Source organism: Talpa europaea (genome assembly GCF_964194135.1).
Source record: "Talpa europaea genome assembly, chromosome: 8".
Classification (NCBI taxonomy): Eukaryota; Metazoa; Chordata; class Mammalia; order Eulipotyphla; family Talpidae; genus Talpa; species Talpa europaea.
The window spans coordinates 24,966,253-24,986,711 of NC_140075.1; the positions used below are offsets into that span (position 1 = coordinate 24,966,253).

The following is a 20,459-nucleotide window of genomic DNA, read 5'->3' on the forward strand; positions in this document are numbered from 1 at the left end:
GGGTGCCATGGCGCCCTCTCCCTGGAAGCTGACGGCCTGGTCAGGCAGGGGGCAGCGCTTCCTTTTTGTGTGGAGTATTAGGTGCTAACTGGTTCTCCACCACATTATATATTTTACCTTCTGAAAGATGAACTTCTCAGTACGAGAAGACAAGAATTGACCAAATGCTCAGCTTTTAGTGTTCAGTGCATGCCAACACAGTGGCTTTCCATCATGTGAGCTGACAGAGTGCAACCATCAGGGTTAAGATGCATCTTTCCCATCTTCCCTTTTCGCCCCAGCCCCTGCAGAGCTGTGACATGTCTTTTCTCCATGATGATAATAAGTGAGACCAGTGGGTCAGAGAGGGAGTCTTGGAACCAACTATTGGGCAAAACTGGACAGACTCACCTTGTGTCAAGCGTCTGTGCTAAGATGTGAAGACAGCTCACCATTGTAGTAGAATCACTCCCTAGAATCAAAAATATCATCTGTGACTCTCCAAACATTCAACCTGTCTTTTAAATGCAATCTTCTCAAAAGGCACAAACCACAGCCCAGCATAATTAACCACCAACTCATAGTGAGCATGCCAGGCCCATGTTCAGGACAACACATTTATCTCTGGCCCGACACATCCGCTTTATGATGGATGGCAGAGGCAGAGCTTAAAACGTTCATTGGTGTGGAAAATTTGAGCTGTTAACAGGGCAGAGAGATCATTTATCATACTTCAGACCAATTTTCCCTGGCAAATTTAGGTGACACCTTAGTTCTAAGGCTAAGGTTGTCTGTGGGAGTCACAAATAAAGGCAAAATGCAATTTCAGGATAATTGCAGGGAGGAGTATAGTCTTTAGCAATCCTTCTTTTCACTTACCAAAGAGGGAAATCCTGTGTCTAACAAGGGCAGCGAGTTTGCAGAACAGGCTGAAGCAGAAAAGAATGAAAGTAGGAAAAGCACAGAGATTCGAGGGCTCATTGACACTCCCTCCTCACCCACCCCCATGCTGTAAAACAAAAGAGCATTGAACAGCATTCTAGCAAGATGTACTGTGTTCCTCTCAAAGACTCCTCTGGACACACTAGGAGAAAGTGTGATTCCTGCTGTCTTGTTGGAGAACATGAAAGGTTACTCACAGGCTAGTCTGCTTGATAGAAAACAGTCTCACAGCAATTAGTCTTTCAGAGACCTGGTGGTTGCAAACCACGCCTTGGCATAGAGTGCTCTGTGCTCAAATGTTCAGATGCAAGACATTCAAGAATAAATGAGGATTGTGGGAAGCAGCATGCATTCTCCATTACTGCAATGGATTGCAAACCGTTCTGTAGCCTTTACTGGCAGCATGTGGCTTTACTTGGGAGGTGGGCAAGAAGGTTGGTTTGGAAGAAAGTTAATGGTTCAGGTGTAGGGGCTATTGTGTTGAACAAAATCCATTTTAAGAAATCGCTTTCTCTGTCATCTTCCATTAGTTGGTGAGTCTGACCGGGTTGCTGTGTAGCTGTAAGCCTTGGAAATGAAGAAAGTCCATCTACTATGCTTTTGTGGTTTTTGAAAATTTCACCTGTATTTTCTACTGTGGAATCCCTTGAAGGTCCAGCTGTGTCTTATCATTTTACTTTGCACAGATTTGAGCAGAGGGTCTTGCACAATCAAAGAGCCCGGAACATGTGCCAGGGGTGGGGGTGGGGGCTGTCATGGGGTGTTGCAGCTGTCATTTGCCCTGATGCTGATGATGGTAGAGATTCCTCAAAGTGCTGGCATTACTTGCCACTGCCAAGGCTAGAGGAGAATTCTGCAAACCTCTCAGAAGGCAGAACTTCCAGTGTAGAGGAGGGGAAGGAACTGGCACAAGCCATGGAAATCCAAGGTAAGAGAGCTGAGGTCCTTCCCAATCTCTCATCCAGGCTTGTGGGGGTGGGGGTGGGGGCTACTTGCCCCACACAGGGCAGAAGTCTCTTAGGGGACAGTTCAAGTGGAGCAGGAATACATCTTGAGTGCTGGTGGGGTGGAAAACTTGCTCACTTTTAAATGGTTTTTAATTAATGCCCTGGGTCTTTCTGGGCTGTCTACTAGAAATATTGCCAAAGTTCCTTGGGGTTAGTTACTTGTTTTTGCAGTGGAAATAAGCTGCAGCCCCCTGGCCTAGAGCTTAAGAGGACTCAGGATAAATGAGCAGAAATTTGGCAGCCAGCTAATGTGAAATTAAACAGACTGCTTTTTTTCCCTCTCTTCCCATTGTGTTCATTTTCTTATTTTTGAGATATGTGTTTGATGGAAAATCCTGGAGGAATTTGAACTCTATGTCTCTGCTGTTACTAGAGAAGCCACATAACTGCCCTGGGTGTTAGTTTCTCATCTGTAAGACAAGACCTTTTTAGTTTTTAAAATTAGGGGCTGATAAATTCATATGCTTATGGTGAAATACTTCAAAGTGGATACATGTTCTGTATAAATACAAAATAATGCTTTTCCCCAAGGAAAGCAAATGGCTGGGATGTTTGATCCCAGTACTATCCTAGCTCCCCTTACCATCAGAAGTACATTCCTGTGGCCAAATGCCATGAAATTTCGAGAGGCCCTTCTTGTCCCCTGTGGAACTCACGATTTAAGTAGCAACAGCAACCTTAGCCCAGAGTTAAGAGGGGGCCAGATGCCTCAGATGTCTCTCCCATCTCAGAATTTGAAGGTGATCAGTTAGAGAGACCGCAGGGAAGGGAATCTGGGAAGCGATGGCTGGCATCAGATACAGACCCGATGGGGTGAGGGTGCAGGATGCAAGCGAGGGGTCTGGAAATGTGAGTGCATTTAGTACAGGCATGACTGCTTCTGTTGGGAGGGCAGCGGGCACACGGATGGATTTGAAAGTGATTTGCAAGGCTGATCAGCTCCAGGTTGTTGTATTCCAGCCATGACAAATGGTGCCTGGCTGAACAAATGTTACATTTCCATGAATTAATAATCTAAGAAAAATAGATGAAGAAAACAGACACACCTGCCCTCTGTTGGATTATCTGAATATCTCACTTCCCTAACTTCTTACGAAATGCACTGGTGCGTCCTAAAAACATTTAGGACATCCTGGGTCAGTAGTTGATGCTTCTTCTGACAGCTTGGACTCTCCTCTTCTTAATAAAAGAGATCATGTAATTATAGTGCGAAGAAAATGGCACTTAATGTGAGTAGAGAGGCCGGGGCTTTGACCCTTGCTCTCAGTAGGCCACACAGTGAACCTGACTACACCTCACCTTCCTCATCTGTACAATGGAGGTCACAGCACACAGGTAGTTCTCAGAATTTTTAAAAAAGGCTATGATGTTTCACAATGATGCTTACTGAAGTGGGCAGGAACTCTTGCATTTGAAAAACTGAGCTCACTAGTTAGACATGTTGTGTTTAATAAAGGTTAGATAATCCTAAGGTTGACTATCTTCCCAAAGGGGGGGGATTTAATGGCTGGGCCTTTATAAAGTATAATGTACACTGTTCATCATTCCTGGCTACTAGGGAGAGCTGATTGACTGCTTTCATTAAAGTCGTAAACTCTTTTCATTCGCAAGTCTAACCCGCTCCTTGTCATTTATAAATCATATACAGAAAGAACCCAAGACCTAAAAGAATCTATCTTTTAGCCTGATCATGAAGCATCCTCTTTGTTCTTATTTCTGTTGGTCTATGCACATGCTATGTCTAGTTGAACGGGAAGGGAGGCTGGTGATTTTGATGAAAGGATATTTCCTGTTACTAATTTAAATTGAATTATGTTGCTCCAGATTCCAAATCCCAGATCATTCACATGAAGACGATAAGGTCTGAATTAAAAATAATTAATCTTTAAAATGAAAAGTGTTAATTGGTTTTTTCTTGAAGTTGTATGCTTGCTTTTCACAAGCTTCAGAATTATCATCTCCTTTTTCTAAATGCACTTTCAGGATACAAGTTGACCCGAGCATGTAAGTTCTTCCCAAGTCCCACTGATACTCCCAAGCCGTGAACTGCCCTTGGTTGTCAACATAATACCCAGGTAGGTATGAATAGAATTGCTTTCCAAGCTAAGATGGTAACCAAAACCCCCGAGCAAGCAGTCATCAGACTGCAGTTCCTTTCTCTAAAACCTTCACCCTGTTGTGGCCTGAGGTCTGGGGTTTCAGAGAAAGTGCATGAGCACCTTGGCCTTTCTTTCGTAGACTCACCTGGCCACCATTTCCTTCTCCTTGTGGGAGGCATACCCGCTGCTGCTCAGGGGCTTCAAAGGGGACGACAGGAAGTAGAGGTGGTGATTGGTGAAGTACTGGTCTACTAGTGGGAGCAGAACCTGGAAAACCCACCAGCAGTTAACTTCCAGGAAACAAATAAAACCCTTCCCTTGGTGCCTTTGGAATGTTCATTTACTGTGAGCAAAAAGCCACTGAACTCTGGCTCTGGAATTTCCAGGAGCTCTGAGCCTAGTTTCCAACAAACTTTTCTCTTCTACACCTCAAACCAGAGGCCTAGGGGTATATGATACAATCAGGTCACTGACTGAGGTAGATGTACACACACACACAGCCCTAAGTCAGTTATGAGGGGAGTATATACAACTCATTTTGAGCATCTGCCTCTCTCTCTCAGAGTATGGCTCCCAGACCTCATGCCTTTGGTCCCCTGTGGAGGGCTGTCCAGCAGAGACTGCTTACTGGCACCCAGATCCACTCTCCCTTTCTTTCTCTTAGCAATAGTAACTCCTGTGTTTGAGCTGAATATGGGGTCGCCTGGGTAGAGTATCCACCCAGTCTCCCTTGCCACTAAGTGGGACTAAAATGACTGAGTTTTAGCCACTGGGATAGAACCTTAAAAAGGCATCACTTGACAACCCTCTTCTCTTTCCCCCTTTTCCTTAGATGTGGTACAGGAAAGCCTGTTTGGACACGCTGCCACGTCTTAGGGGATGGTGGGGCAACAAGAGAGAAGGAACCTGGGCCTCTGGCTTGTGGTGTAGGGCCTGCTCTGCCCTCTGCTCTCCTCAGGTCACCTGCCTACCTTGGGCCTGCTCCACCACAGAGAAAGACACGCTCCCCTCACCGAAGCCATTGGGGCTTTGGAAATTTTTCTTGGCTCATTTGAACCTGTACTCTGAGTCACATAGATCTTCAGAAGAAAGTAACTTGATTAAATACAAAGAGTCACTTACTTTGGCAAAGAATTTGATCTCTTGGTCATGAGGAGACTTTTCAGTTTTCCCACTACTGACAATGGCTTCTACAAAGACACAAGTGACACAAGTTGAAGAGAGATAAAGACAAACACCCTTTAAGCATTTTAGAAACAGAGCAGTGTCTCTAAGGCCATGAAAAAGGCAATTAGATTTTACAAAATATCTACTTTACCAAGTATTTTACAATTGTACCATTGAGTTATTTCTTGTGTCAATTCTTTTAAGCCTCTTCACTAACTGTTTTCTCTAACTTATGAAGGAGAAAGCAGCTTCAGAGAAGTTGAGTTTCATGCTCAAAGTCATGAAGTAAAACAAGTTAAAATAATAGGGAGTTATATGAAAAATAACAAAAGGTTGACTCAAACCCAGCAGGGAAAACAAGGATGAAAAGGATTTAAAAAGGGGAAGAAAGTCTCAGCCACTCTTTCCTGCCTCCCTGCTGCCTCAATCTCTGTCTAAATGAATCACAAACAGATGGTACTTGGGTGTATTGGGGAAGGAAACTCTATGGGGACTACACCTGAGGGGGTAGGGGGAAGCAAATATTGTTTGAAAATGAGCAATGATGTAAAAACTAAAAAAATAAAATAAAAAATAAAGGGATCACAAAAAGTTGCAGTATGAAAGTATCATTCTCTGATAAAGAAATATCATTTTCTTTTTGACCTTATGAGAAACACATTTTTGTGATATTTCACAATGATACTTACCCAAATGGGCAATAAACTCTTGAGCAGAATCAACATATTTCAGGATCTTCTTTAAAAATTTATAGGCAAACCTCTTTTCCATGGAGGAGGCATCCAGCTCCAAATCCTTCATTCCTCTAGGTTGAAAATGGATAAATCCCAGGAAGTAACAGAGACCACTGTGTGACTTTGGTGCACTAGCAATATTAACTGATGACTTAATATTCCAAATGTTAATGGTTATTCTGGCTTAGTGACCTGACTCATCCTTCGACTGATTTTCCCCACACTTGGAACCTGCCTCTGTGTGCACACAACACCTGTACCACAGTAAATTTCAAAAATATTTCTTAGAAATGTCTCTATCATTCATTCAACAAATACGAAGCTGGGGATCAATCAGTAAAGCAAACGAGGATCTCTGCCCCCATGGAAGTCACAAGTGAGCTGTGTGTGAACAGACACAGACTACATATAAAACGAAAGCCCAAAGTGCCTGAAGTGGAGGTGAGCAGACTGTAGTGTCCGACTGTAGTCCCAGTGCTGGTCTCACTGGGAGGAGGCTTGCTGGAGGTGAGCAGGAGAGCCACTGGACACTTGGGGAAAGAGCTTTGCAGGCACAGGAGTTGCAGAAATAAATTCTAGCCTTTTACCCAGGCAGGGGAAGAACAAGCGGTACTTTAGGAATGGTGAGGTCAGGAAAGCTTTATTACTCATGCATGAGGTCTCACACCTGGGTAGTCCCATAAGGTCTGAGCGCTGGTCTGGAGACAGAGTTTCTTTTATACACAACCACTTTACATTGATAAAGTTGGTTAGTTAGCACACAAATTCTTGACACAGGAAAAGGGGAAGGATACAGATCTTCCAGGATGGCCTGGGAGATCAATCAGCCTAGGAGGCTGCCATGTCTTGTTTAGATATGCTTATTAAGGAAGCAAACTTATTATTTACTTTACATTTTCAGGTCTATGATTCTTTAGCAGGGAACGATTTATTTTTCTTAGCAGTTCCCTTTCATAGGGAGAGGTGGTGCAAAGGTCCTGAGGCAGAAGCATGTGTGCTGAGTTGCAGAAATATGGCAGAAGCTAGTATGGCCAGAATGGAAGTGAGCGGGTAGTTAGAGGAGTATGGGGTAGGCAGAGGGGTAAATCATTGAGGGTTCTATGGGCCACCCTTAGAATTTTTCTCTGATATGGGAAGCTAGTGAGTGTTTTCAATAGAGGAATGACATGATATGACCTGTGTTAGTCACTAGGTTTAAAGTCGACTGTGGGGGACAGTGGGGGAGCAGAAGCCTGGGTAGGAGGCTCATACTGGTGGCTGAAGGAGAAATGGTCTGATACAAGTTATCTTAAAGGGAGAGCCATTAGGATTTCCTGAAGGATTGGGTATAGGATGGAAGAAAAGGAGTCAAGGATCTGGCTTAACCACCAGAGAGAAGGGGCTGTCATGGAGTGGTGGGGAAGCCAAGGAGGAGCTGTTCTGAGGTGTAGGGAGCAGGGAATGAGTTCTCCTTGGTGAGGGGGATTTCCCGTCCTCAGCTGCCCATCTCAGGGTAAATAATTACTAGAATAGGTTTGCTGAGTTGAACTATCTTCCTCCTTGCTCCTCCACCAGCTCAATCTCCTTGATTTCCTTTTTAGATATAGTAAAGAGGAATTTTTCATTTCTGAGAGCAAGTCATTTATTAGCAAATCACAGTATGCATTTATCTTGGTGCTAAGAACAGGATTAAAATCACAATGGGAGGCTTTCTCTAGTACTTCCCTGGAGGCTGGCTCCTGCTGGCTGACCTTTCCTGTTCCACAATACAGCAAATGTGTTTTGTTATTTTTTCATATGAGATATAATAGGAATATGTGTATAGATTTTTATTTGGGCTTTTGCCAGTCCACGGCAAAAATTCTGCAGGAAACTAAAAGAAGAAACAGCAGCTGGATCAGCAAACACTTCTTTCAGTAGGAATGGCTATATCAGAATGGGCTGGTTTTTCTTTCTACAAAGAACTCAGCACACATGGTCTTTGTAGCACAGCCCACCACAGACAGGCCACCTGACCGATGAGAAAATAGGTTCTACCTTTAGGTCTTCAGCAACCAAGACCATCCTGGCACAGAACATTCACCTAGATAATTTTGACAAACACATCTGACATGAAACTTCGGAAATCATGATTCATTCAATTTCCTCAGTGTAACTGCATCTTCCTAAGAACCAGGGTCCTTCATTCAAAGACTGTCATTTATACTTACTATTGTTATTATTAATTTAGTTATTATATAAACAATACATTTAAAGTGTGAAGAGAACTGCTGAGTCTAGGAACACTAAGTTGCACAGACTGGTATTAAAAAGACCTGCAATGGCAAGTTTCCAAATGCAGTTTTTCATGAGGTGTGGGCGAGCCAAGTGTAGAAAGGAGGAAACTGAAAAACAAAATCTAGAAGTATATACACATTGTTGTGCATGTGGCTTAATGCTCACTGCTTTTTAAAGAAGCTCAAATTCTAAAACTTTAAGGGTGCAAGCTGGATGTGGTTTATAACTCCAGTGATCCCCACCCTCCAAAAAAGTCTTGGAGCCAATGGCACAGATTTGTGAATGAACGCATAGTTCTATGTTTTAAGTTAAAACTCAAAGGTTAAGATATGAATGTATAATTTGTCATGATTCTTTGTTGTCACTGATTTTTAAAAGTTGATATCCGCCCTTCCTGTTTACATCATAGAAGAGGCTTCATGCTCATTAACAAAAAATTTCTCTTTTCAAAAGACTCAGGCACTGTTCTTGTTCCCAGCTGTTATGTAGGCAGAGGGCTAAATACCTGGAGGGGGAGACCCCACACGCAGAAGGCCAGCCCTGCCCCAATAACCTGATTTGGAAGATGACTTACCTAGAAACCATGATGCCATTCACCTGGAGGAATTTAAACAGGTCCTGTGCTTTCTCTCGGTCCCTGAACTTTTCCTTGGCAGTCAAGGTGTCATATGGCACCAAAAGAGGGTGACTGCCACCACCTGGGGTGAGGAAAACAAGAGGTGATAAAATATTTGGCTCTTCCTCTGGACTTTGGGGAAAACACACCTGCCTCCGCCACCCCGCACTGGCTCAGCCCTGAGGGGGCTGTGGTGAACCAGGCCCACCTTTGCTCTCCAGCTCCAGCTTCTTCTTCTTGGCCCAGATATTGTGATAGTTCTCAGCCACGACCTCCACCATTCCCTGTGTCCCGCACCACGGAGATGACAGAGAGAAAGCCAGCAAGAAAAATGGGTTGGTATCTGTCAGGCTATTTCAGGCAGCGAACAGCACCACCAAATGCTAATGGCACATTGCTGAGTGTCTCCCCTCATTAATTAGTCTGTGCTTATGCACCTCATTAGTTTTATATCTTCCCATACACACAGAAAACATTTTCTAATTCTGTCCTTCCCTTGTAACTTATTATCTTAGCAGTTTGATGCATTTCTGAGAAACAGACATTTCCATCTGCAACTACTCTGGCATACTTCATTTGTCACAGGGTCCATTCTCACCCTGCTGACCCGAGACGGGGAGCTGTAAGTGGGGTCAAGCAAAAATCCAGACTCCCTGAAAGCCTTTAGCTTAGCAATCTAAAAATAATCACTTCTGGGAGAAAACCTCTAGCAAAAAGATATCGTGAATAGAAGCCACCTTTGTAAGCCTCATAGAACAGTGACCTGGAATGAAGGGTGAGCTCGGGAAAGAAACTTTCTCTCTGGTCCAGAAGGCTGGTTATGGGCCCTCAGAGAAATGCGTGCTACAGAAGAGCCCCAGGTCACCTCTGCATGCAGGAGGGGGGTGTGGGAGGAGGCAGCCAGGGCTCTGAATATCCTCCTCCTGGCTCTGTGTCCCCAAATCCTGCAAACAGTGCTTATCTACAGCTTCAGGTGGAACTTGAGAGAACCCACTACTGGCCATATGAGTATCTGTGTAGTTGGGGGACCTTAGATGGATCAGGCAAGCACCCTGCGACACCCCTAAGGTCATTTCGCACATTTTTCTCTACCTGTTATTAGTTTTGCTAACAGTTATTTCTCCCAGCTGTTATTCATTCTGTTTTGGGTTTTGATACCGTCATTTGGCGTTCTTCTTCCACCTGGCGGTCAGCCTTTCCAGAGTCTTTACCTGTTACGTGGTCTCTGGAGGAAGTGCAAAGCCTTGCTTCCTTACCTGTTTGGCTGATTGTGCTGAGACTTTCCTGTACACTCCGCCCAGATTGACCCTCCTCACTTTTGCTATTTTAATGGTTCTACATTCGAGGCATTCTTCCACCCACCCTTACTTTCCCCTTTAACTTTCTGGAGGGTAGTGTGTCCTGTACTTGAGACGTTTCAGAAAGCCAGTCAGGCTGTTCTCCAAATACTGACCTGGAGCTCTCTGGAGAGCACAACGTTGGAGAGGTCCAAGGGAGCTGGGCTGTAGCTGTTACCCTAGGAGGCAAAGGCAGGGTCAGGCCATTATGGATGCAATGCACGGGGCAGGTTCTCTATGGATCCAGGCAGACAGGTAAAGGAGAGTCCTGGAGCCCTCAGTGGCTTTTTCAGGCTTTAATGCTCTTTCTACACCATTCGTAGTGAGGCAACCAGGTGCACGGCAGGCAGGGGGACCGTGGCTGGCAGGCCCCCGGCAAATCTTTACTTTCCTTGGGCTCTCTGGCCTTCTCTCATAGTCTCCTCACTTCTATAGCCGACTTTTGCAATAGCTGTCCCTGAGTAACGCCGCCCTTATAGCTCTGACCTCCTAGGCTCAGGTATGCCCACACCATATTCCAGGTGTCCACCATCAGGCATGAGTACCCTGAGCTGATACTCCCAAGAGCCTCCTGCTTTCAAGGCTGCAGGTAATAGCCACAGAGGCCAACCACACAAAAGCCTGATCATCGCTCACCTTACACCTGGGGTGGTCCCTGTTTTATAATTCTTATCAACAGCTGCAATGTCAACTGCCAAAGCTGTGTCCTGGACAATCTCCTGGGTTCATTGTTGTTGTCCTCACCTCCAATATCCCAGGGACAGCTTTCCAGCATTTTCCTGGGTTCTACTGGCCCAGTGTTGGCCCCTGGGCATGACTGTCATACCTGGCTGACCTGGGACACGCTTCGAAGCTTCTCATTTTCTCGCTGCTGAGCCAGAGCTTCTCCCTCTTTAGTTCTCTCTATGGTCCAGCCTACAGCCAGCATGGTTTTCAGGGACTCTCTGGCTGGCCAGCGATAAATTTCCTTCTCCTGGAAGAAAATGTGAGAAGAGCTTTGCAGAGCCCACCCCCACATTTCCATGGGCCTGTCTGCCTGCAGACTTCACCCCTGGAGCGCTAACTGGCCCCAGTGTCCTACCATGAGGTCAAAAGTACATTTATAGCATCTCACCTAAGAACACATAAATCAGTCTTTCAGATGCTTTTAAGATCCTATAGTCTCCTGCCACAGAGAGGATGCAGCCAGTATTATCAACAACTTGCGGATAAAGGGGGTGAAATAAGGGAGACTCCTCGAGATGTAGCAGCTGTTTAAGATGGGTCACTGTTAAAATGCATCTGCACCAAGCTTGTTTTTGAGTGTAGGAAAGAGAATTTTCTTAGATTCAAAATTCTCTTGAGTTAAAAAAAAAAATTCTCTTGAGTTATGCATCATTTTCAAAAGGTCATTAAGCTCAGAGATAGAAATGCCATTCTTTACAGGTGAGGCTAGGCCTAAAGCTTACGAAGAACTTTTAGTGATTGTAAACTAAGAATTCAATTGAGGTAAACCAGACTTATTAAGACAACAGAAACACATTTGTCCATATTTCCCTGGGAATGCTCTGCTCCCTTGATCTTCTGTGATTGGAAATCATTTCCATCTCAATTTTCTCCTCCAATTCAATTGTACACCTTCCACCCCCAACAGCCTCATAAGCCTAGCTCAGTTGCGAGTGAACTACAAATGTGCTCTGGCCTAAGAGTAGACCAGGGCCTCCTTCTGCAGTGGGCACCCAGAGTCAAAGAGCAGAATGTGTGGGCTGGGTGCTTGGAAACTGGGGCTGGCTTGTCCCCTGGGCGAGCACCTCTGGATTACCCAGTTTGTGAGAGTCTCTGAGGAACTCAAGGGTAAACGTGCCCTGAACCCCTCTGACTGCTGAAACAACCCCCAAATGAAGGAAACCGGCACAGCCACTCTGTCATCACAAGTCATTCCTTACCTTCTCTGTTAATGTCTTGAAAGGTCTTATTAGTGGATGGGTCCTCACATTTTCATCCAGGGAGATTCCGTATTTCCATCCATTCTGACTCTGTAGAAATGTTCTCAGTTCAGATATCCTTGGCATCCAAGGATCCTGCTATGTGACCCAAATCCCAGCATCTATTTTCACTGAAGAAATGGGATAATGGGGCATGACAGAGCATGGAAATCCCCCTCAGAAATGTCTAATTGATCCTTTAAGGCCGCTAGGCTCTCTGCTCCCTGAATCTTGAATTCTGCTCTTTTTTCCTCCTTGTTTTAGCTGCTGTCCTCTCCACTTACTTGCTTGCATCTTGCATGTTTTGAAGGACCCCGAGAACAGGGCTCCTCAGGTCAGTGTGTCATATTCTCACACAACAGAAGTGAAGGCTGCGGCCTCACAGGACCAAACGTACTGCCCAGCGCACAGAGGGGCTGAACTGGTGTGCACCCCCCGCCCTCCAATCCCAGAGCAAAACTGTAGCAAGACATGTCTCCTCAAATCATACACGTTTAAGAATTTCATAAGTCATTTGACAAACATTGGTTTAATACCTATTAAGGCAGGTCCCAAACTCTGTCCTGGGCTGTGGGTACAGAGATAAAAATGCCCATGTCCATGCTCAGCAGCCCAAACACTCGTGGCTGCTCTTCCTCTATCACTGCTTCTGCCCACCTGTTAAGTGTGTATTTCTCAAGTTGTGTTTTTTCAAGAGGCACACACTCTCTGGGTGAAGTAGGCTCATGGTCTACAAGGAAACTAATCTCCGTCATTATTTCCAGTACAAATTTCTCTAATTTCCAAATCTATTTTATTTTTTAAAAGATTTATTTATTTATGCATACAAGAGCTGGGGTAGAGGCCAGAGATGGGAGAGGGTGAGAGGTTCCACCAGAGAGAGAGTGGGGAACAGAACAGGCAGACTGACTGAAATACACTGCTGAGGGGAGCAGCGGGCGAGGCAGGAGAGGTCTGCTGCGCCATGTGGGTTTCTCTCTGGCCAGGGCGGGGCTCGAACTTGTGCTGCAGAGGCTGTGGATTGCTTCATAGTGTAGTGCTTAACCCCTTGCACCACCAGGGGGGCCCTCCAAACCTATTTTAGTGCCGCGTGGATGTTTCACAGGCACTGCTGAACATGTCGGAGAGAGAACCTGGCATTTTACTTCTCGAAAGGGCTCCTCCCCTGGGGTTCCCTCTATCTCAGTCAACAGCACCAACTTACACTTGTTTTCCAAGCCAGACACAGGGAGTCTTCCTCAACACCCTCTTCTCTGTACCCCCTTACCAGTGCTCAGCTTCCCAGACTGTCGGGCTGCCTCTCTCTAAGCGCCCTGCCGGCATTTCCGCGCAGACTGCCCTCAACTCTCGCCTGGACTACGGCAACGGGCTCTTAAGCATCTCCTGCCTCCAGCCTCGCCACCTCTCATGGACGCCATGCTCCACATATTCATAAATATCACCCTGATGAGGGAAATTTATTCCCGGCTGTCATCATGGTAAAATCCGAATTTCTGGTGGCTAACGTGAGAGTGAAGCTCTTGTTGACCTCTCTGGACTCACCTCTCGTCCTTCTGCCCCTCTCCATCTGACCCCATGATCCCACCATGTCGAACTATGTGCACCCACAAAGCCAGCAAACTTTATCTTGCTTCTCTGGATACGGACCCACTGTTTCCACTGTGTGCGGAGCTCACCTCCCTGTTCCTGACCCCCATGCTCTGTGTCCTAAGAAGCCATCATGGCCTGGGAGGTTCCTGAGTAGAGTAGCAGGGGCTCCCCCTGCGTGCCCCAGGCCTGTGCGCATGCCTGTCACTGCACTGAACATCTGTCCCCTGGCGGCAGGTGTATGTTTTTCTGGGAGGTTCTGGAAGGCAGGGCAAAATACTCTCTTTCTTGTTAGAGAATCAGTGTCAGCTGACAATGGTGAGCAAATATGTTCTCTTGCAAACAAGCACCTTGCAGTCTAGTGGAAGGGAGGTTGATTAATTTCCATACCAGTAATATACAGTTGATAACTGCAGTCAACATACACTGCTGTGAAAACAAATATATAAAAGAGCTATAAAAATACCATGCAGGAAAAGAACAAGGTATTCAGAGGACTGGTAGCCAAGAAATCTGGGAAAGAGGCTTCCTAGGAATTCACACTTGGAGAGTTGAAGGGTGAGTTGGTGAATGGTGTGTGTATGTGTGGGGTGTGTCCCTGGCTCAGATAAGCGGGCTTCACGCATGTGCAGTCTGTGCCTGTGTGTCTGTCTGCCTGTCTGCAGAGCAGAGGGTGTAGGGAGAGTTGAGGCAAAGGTAATATCAGAGAACAGATGAGGCAGTGCCTATGAGGCCATATTAAAGATTTTGATAGTTATATTAATAATAGGAGCTATTAAAGGATTATAACCAGAAGGGGCTGGGCTGGGGAACAACAGTAGAACATGACAAGGTTTGCATACTGATACAATCACTGCCTGCAGTGTGCAGAACACATGAGAAAAATGCATGTGGGCCCACTAGCGAGGGGATTATCATCAGGGCAAAACCTGATGGCAGCTTGGACCAAAGCCTTGCACTGGGGGGAGAGAGAATTATTTGAATTCAAGGGACACTCATGAGTCAAGGTCCACGTGGTTGAGTGGTAAATTGGCTATCACGGTGGGTCCATGGAGGTGTCCCTCTTCCCTGATTGACAGGCAGGCCGAATGGGCACGTGTAAAGAGTTCTGAGAGAACACAGATGCTAAAGCAAGAGTCAGATAACAACAGTCCTGGGGCCAACCCCAGAAGACCCCTGCCTTACAGTACAGTTTCTCTGGGATGCAGACACGCTGTTTGGTGATGTGTTGTCTATGGAGGCTTGCAAGCTGCAAGAACAGAGCAGCTGTAATGGAGACCATTTGGTCCATAAAATCTGAAGTGCTTTCTATCTGGTCCTTTTCAGAAATTTACCTTTCCTTGTGCTGGCATCATGAAGTGTCAGCCCCTCCCTTCCAACAGTTACGATGCTTGCAATTATCAGCCCCCAGAGGAACTTAGAAAGAATAAGAGTGGGGCCCAACTCTGTGCAGAGGCTGAGGCAGGGGTTCAAGGCAACCCCTATCTGGGGCCATCGCACCCAGGTGGTGTTCTGGGGCCTTCTCGTGGGAATGGGTCCATTGTTAGATGCCACAGGCTGCCACTGAGCAGTGGCCCCCACCCTTGAGTGGCTGCCCACAGGAATCCTGGACATCACTGGCACAGTCCCTCCACTTTGCCTGCCAGCATTAAAGGGCTGACAGAGCAATTAAACTTATTAAGCAGCCTGACCTCATGTGGTGAGGAATTTTAAATACCAGATGGACAGGCTTATTAATAAGGGAGTGTCTGGAAGTTCTACCACTGCCTGCTATAGGGAAATGTGTGTCCTCCCCAGTTTCCTGGAAAAAAGGCAAGGGTACACACTGCAATTTCATTTTCCCTTTTCCATGGCTACAGTGAAAGATAAAGTTAAATCAAAGCACCTCCCTCTCCCCCCCATTAAGCACTTATGTCAAGCACACAAAACACTTGTTTGGGCACAAACTCCACAAGATGCAGTGTTAAGAGAGAAGTTACTATTCCCAGAATCCATCATTTTCTTGAGAAATACAAAAGGCAGCACCAGCAGCTGCGGCCGCCTGTTTCTCCAACCTCCTCCAACCCTGGAAATTGCTACTCAGAAATAATGAATGCTCTTGGCATGGTGAGTCTGTCACTTAGACAAACCAGGCAGATTTCCAGCATTAGACCCTTTAATGTTCTTGGGTTCCCCCCCTCCCTGACAACTGTCAGTTGGATGATAATCCCTACCTTGTCACAGGCCCATTTATCATGTGAATGCTCAGCATACTTGGTGACGATGTATTCCAATTTTTCAGGCAAGGAGAAACTGTGAAATAAGGAGAAAACATTACAACCTTCCCCAGTACTTCAGCTAGATGCATTGAAAAGACAGCCAGAGCCAACAATTGGCTATTGGAAGTCAGATCTGCTCAGATATCAAACCCAAAGGTGAAGCTGGCTCCAGAGCCAGTGAACTTGCCGAGCTGCAGGTGGGCCTCCTCCACGCCAGGGCGCAGCACAGGCCTAACCAAGCAGAGGGCAGGTCAGCAGGAGTCTGCTGCAGAGATGGCTTCCCTCAGCTGCTCTGGGTTCCCCTGTCTCCTAAACTCTGGTTCCTGGGCAAGACTTGTCCAGGTCAGACAACAAGAAACCCTTCCTCTAAAGGCACTGGCCTGTCATCTCACACCTCCAATTCAGAAATGGCAGAAATGGATAGCTGGAGGACCAGAGGTTACAAAACAGGGTATCCTTTATGGGTTCAGTGACCTATATCAATCTGTGAATTTTGGAAGTCTAGTAGACACCGGAGGCTTCTGTTAGCCCAGCAGCCTTGGTCCCTTCTGTGGGTAATTGTGTGTCCATGCTCCTTTAAGGCACACATCTGCTTGTGTGCCACGTGGTCTTGTAGGAACTGTCACTGACAACGGGCATCTGACTAGGCCAATCAGACTCATACTGACTGGAATCTGAATCTTGACTTGGGCGAGACCAGGGCAGCAGATGCTTCAAGGTGACTCTTCCAATGAAGACACATGGAGACGGTCCATCAGGTCACCCGTCCTTGCTAAGGCTGGGTTGATCACCTTTTATTAGTTCTTGATGACATCTTGCAACCAGAGTTGGTGCCCATTACTTACATTAAAGAACTGCCCTGGTGTCGTGAGTTTATTTGAAGAAAGCAGTGAGAACTCTCAAAGTAACATGCAATCGCTCATTATACACGCAATTGCTAGAGCACAGCGCTGTATCATAGTTATAGGGGGGAATGAGCTGCGAAGCCCCTCCCCAGCCGTCAGCATGCTCAGCTACACAGGGCGAAGTCCTGCAGGGTCAACACCTGAGTGCGATCCCTCACTGAATCCGTCTCTGCTTCCCTCTTTTCCACCATCCACTGGGCTCAAGTTCCACCTGATGGTAGGTGTACTCACTGTCCCTGATGATGGATTTTTCTATGTTATCATAGCCCACAGCCCCTGGCCAGGGCGCAGGCGATGTCTCTCATTTGAGATCCACGATCACAAAACCCATGTCCAAGGGGCTCCTCCAGGATGCTTTGCTTTTCCCGTTTGTTCTAACGTGATTTTGGAGCATTTCATTTAAAATGCACATGGAGGGCCTCCTCTGGTGGCACAGTGGTTGAGCCTGGGCTGCAAAGCTGCCCAAAGCCTCTGCAGCGCTGGTTCAATCCCTGGCCACCAGCGAGGGTCCCACATGGCACACAGACCTCTCCTGCTGCACCCGCTGCGCCCCTCAGCAGTGTACTTCATCAGTCTGCCTGTTCTTCTCCCTGCTCTGGCTCTGGTGAATTCTCTTACCCGCCTGCGCTTCTGACTGTATCCAGTGCTTGCAAAAATAAATAAATTAATCTTTAAAAAAAATAAAATGCACATGGAGGTAAAGACTGTACATCCCACCAGCCATAATCACACCTGGGGCAGAAGCATCAGAAGCCAGAGTTGAGCATAATTTATCCCCAGCCTAATCATCACCAATGAGGGATGCTGCAGATTTGGGGAAACATGAAGAGGTGCTACCAGTGGGGGAGGGGCAGGGTTATTCTAGTTTCAGCAATTTTTGGCATGGCAAAGGATGGAGGCAGTCTCTCAGATAAGGGTCCCGTGAAGTTCTGCCATCACAGCCTAAGGCTTTGCCAGAGCTCAAATGAGAGTTATTTATGGAGTTGTTTTGATGTATGATGCCATTAGAAATATACAGGCCTAATTCATAAAGAGGGAAGATTTTGTCAAAAAGCTCACTAATAAATTAACTATCATTTGTCAGGGTAGTTCCTGCAATGCCTCTGGCGACATTTATTTGTGGAGAACATCCATCTTCTATAATAAATAAACTAAACTCCCTTCAGAGAAAGCCCAGAAAAAAGTGCTGCAGTAGACAATATACAGATGGATTAAACCTTTAAGAGTGGAGGATAAAATCCAGGTCTGATGTGATTTGTCAAGGGATAGGATGAAGAGTGCTGACAGAAGGGAAGGAAGCAAAGCTTAAATTTCTTACTATCTCCTGAAAGAGAAACATTGACCTCTGGGCAAAACAGAGGACCAGTTAAGAGATGCTTCTGGACTCACTTCATGGTGTTGATAGGCTTGGGGTCAAAGTTGCCATCTGCATCTACTGAGACCTGTTTCTCCAACGTGGCTGAGATTCTGGTGTCCAGATAATCTGGTGGCAAGGCCCCAGCGATAGCACTGAGACAAGGCAGAGCCATTCGGAAAAGGTCTTGGTCGTACTTCTGTGAAGAAAGGCAAAGGCCATATTAGTAGAATCCAGAAACCAGAACCATGGGCCCAGGAAGAACCATGTACCAATGAGCTGAAAACAAAGAACTGTATGCATTTCTCCGTGTTAATGAAAATGGGAAGAGGTAAGCACTTGATAATACTTTCTACGGAAATATCCTTGGAGGATGAAGGGACAGTCTGCAAGGACCTTGAGTCACTATTTGCTTAAAGTTGAAACATGTTGAATCAAGGTTTATTTTTAAAAATAAACCCATATTTTATTCTATTTTTTAAAATTCATTTTCTTACATCATCGTTCTTCCCTCAGGTGTAGTCCCCATAGTTCTTCCACCACCACGGCCCCCATGAACCATCACCATAGCCCTTTGGGCTCCTCCCTGCCCTGTTTTGACCCCCTCCCTTGCTGTTTGCCTCCAGTCTACAGTCGGCTGCAAGTTTTGTCTTTTTCCTGACCCTTTGTTCAAAAACCCTTATTTTATTTAGGTTAAACTATAAAATTGATCTTTGCCAAAAATAACTTTTCTGTATTCTTCCTAGATAAACCATAACACACTTATTTTTGTAGCTTTTCCAGGTTTTGCTTAGATATCAGGATGAGGCAATTAGATACAGTCTTGGAAAGAGACAGAAGAAAACAGGCAAGCCAGGTGTCAGTACTCATGGCTTCTGGTCCTGTCCATGGGATGCCCGCTAAGAGCGTGGGCAGCAGAGACCCAACAAAGGAATGTAAACAGCAATAGTTGACGTGGCACAGGGGCAGGCTCTCCCATTCAAATGGTAACAGTTCCTTGAAGCTCATGTGATAAAGACAAGATCTACACTGAAATCTCTGTTTGGAAGCTCACGTGTTTCTCTGGTCATTCCCTCAACTGTTCAGCTATTTTATAGCATACTTAAAACGCCTAACTAGTCAAAGATCAGTCATGGCTTCATAATAACATTGAACAGGATGTATTCCTTCTCTTTACACCTCCTCAAAACTTATTTGTTCAAAGAATTGGTAACTTGATACCCAACAAATGGGCCCCCAGTTATGGTACATCTAAAATGACTAAATGAAAATAATTCCAAAGTGCCACCAGCAGAGAGTACACAGAAGTGTAAGTGGAACTTCCAGTGCTGTCTTGCAGAAGGAGAGTGAACTCCCTACAACATGCCAGTGCAAACGGGGGCCTCCTCATTCCAGTCCTGACTTGCGTTTCTTGGCTTCCTTCTGCCTTGTCTCTGTTCTTGCGTTGGACCTGTGGGTGTGAAGACCCCTCTTTCTGCCCTTCCTCCCATGTGTCTACCATCTAGCCCCACTCTCATCCCTAACATCCCCCAGGGCCCAGACAACCTGTAGGGATTGTAGGGGATTGTCCTATTGGGTGAGCATCCCAGCACCCAGGAGAGGGAGAAGGTTGGGGATGGAAGCCTGCCAGACAAGACACGGCATCAGGGACCAGGTCCACCCCAGGTGGTGATATCAAATGGACAGCCTGGCACCCTGTGGCCCACTCCTGTGATCCCAGTATGCCTCCCCAGAGGCTCCTGGCCAAGTGGGCCTAAGCAGCACCACCCCCAGCCCCAGCCTATCACTCCAGGGGCTCTTACCTGCCTCATTACACCCTTCCCACTGGCTGCTTGCCTTGGTCTGCAGTACATTTGATGCCATAAAGACACTGTGTTTATATATAATGTTTATATATTTTAAAGATTTGTGCCAAGAGAGTGTATTTAATAAAAACAAAAAAGAACTTTTTCTCCTGGAAAAAAAAAATTGGCACACTATCACTGGCTAGTGCACTCAATGAGAAGCCTATAGGCCAAGGCATTCACTGATTCAGTGGCCTACGTCCATTTTATAGCTTTTCTAGAAGATGTTTTCAGACTCCACACAGATTTTGAAAAAAATATCAAATATTGTGGTAGCCCCTACCGCTGAATGCCAGTGAACATACTGGAAAGAGGGAGGCTTTTACTCAGACACATAAAAAGTCAGAGTAAATAAGACCCCCTTCCCCTGTGCGCTGGACTGGACAGTCAATGATGGGTAAGATCTGGGG

The 20,459-nt window shown here is 46.0% G+C and overlaps 1 protein-coding gene across 2 annotated transcripts in view; it reads right to left on the reverse strand.

Moving 5' to 3' along the window:
• RYR3 (ryanodine receptor 3) overlaps nucleotides 1-20,459 on the reverse strand; it is a gene marked incomplete at both ends in the record, with an annotated part of 506,236 nt that overhangs the window by 90,189 nt on the left and 395,588 nt on the right. For both annotated transcript variants that reach the window (XM_084241349.1, XM_084241348.1), the window contains 12 exons: nucleotides 391-451; nucleotides 859-908; nucleotides 4,173-4,294; nucleotides 5,150-5,217; nucleotides 5,884-5,999; nucleotides 8,759-8,882; nucleotides 9,009-9,084; nucleotides 10,254-10,316; nucleotides 10,964-11,110; nucleotides 12,063-12,152; nucleotides 15,902-15,980; nucleotides 18,241-18,404. In XM_084241349.1, coding sequence (XP_084097475.1) covers nucleotides 391-451; nucleotides 859-908; nucleotides 4,173-4,294; nucleotides 5,150-5,217; nucleotides 5,884-5,999; nucleotides 8,759-8,882; nucleotides 9,009-9,084; nucleotides 10,254-10,316; nucleotides 10,964-11,110; nucleotides 12,063-12,152; nucleotides 15,902-15,980; nucleotides 18,241-18,404 — 1,160 coding nt within the window. The remainder of the gene's footprint in view (nucleotides 1-390; nucleotides 452-858; nucleotides 909-4,172; nucleotides 4,295-5,149; nucleotides 5,218-5,883; nucleotides 6,000-8,758; nucleotides 8,883-9,008; nucleotides 9,085-10,253; nucleotides 10,317-10,963; nucleotides 11,111-12,062; nucleotides 12,153-15,901; nucleotides 15,981-18,240; nucleotides 18,405-20,459) is intronic.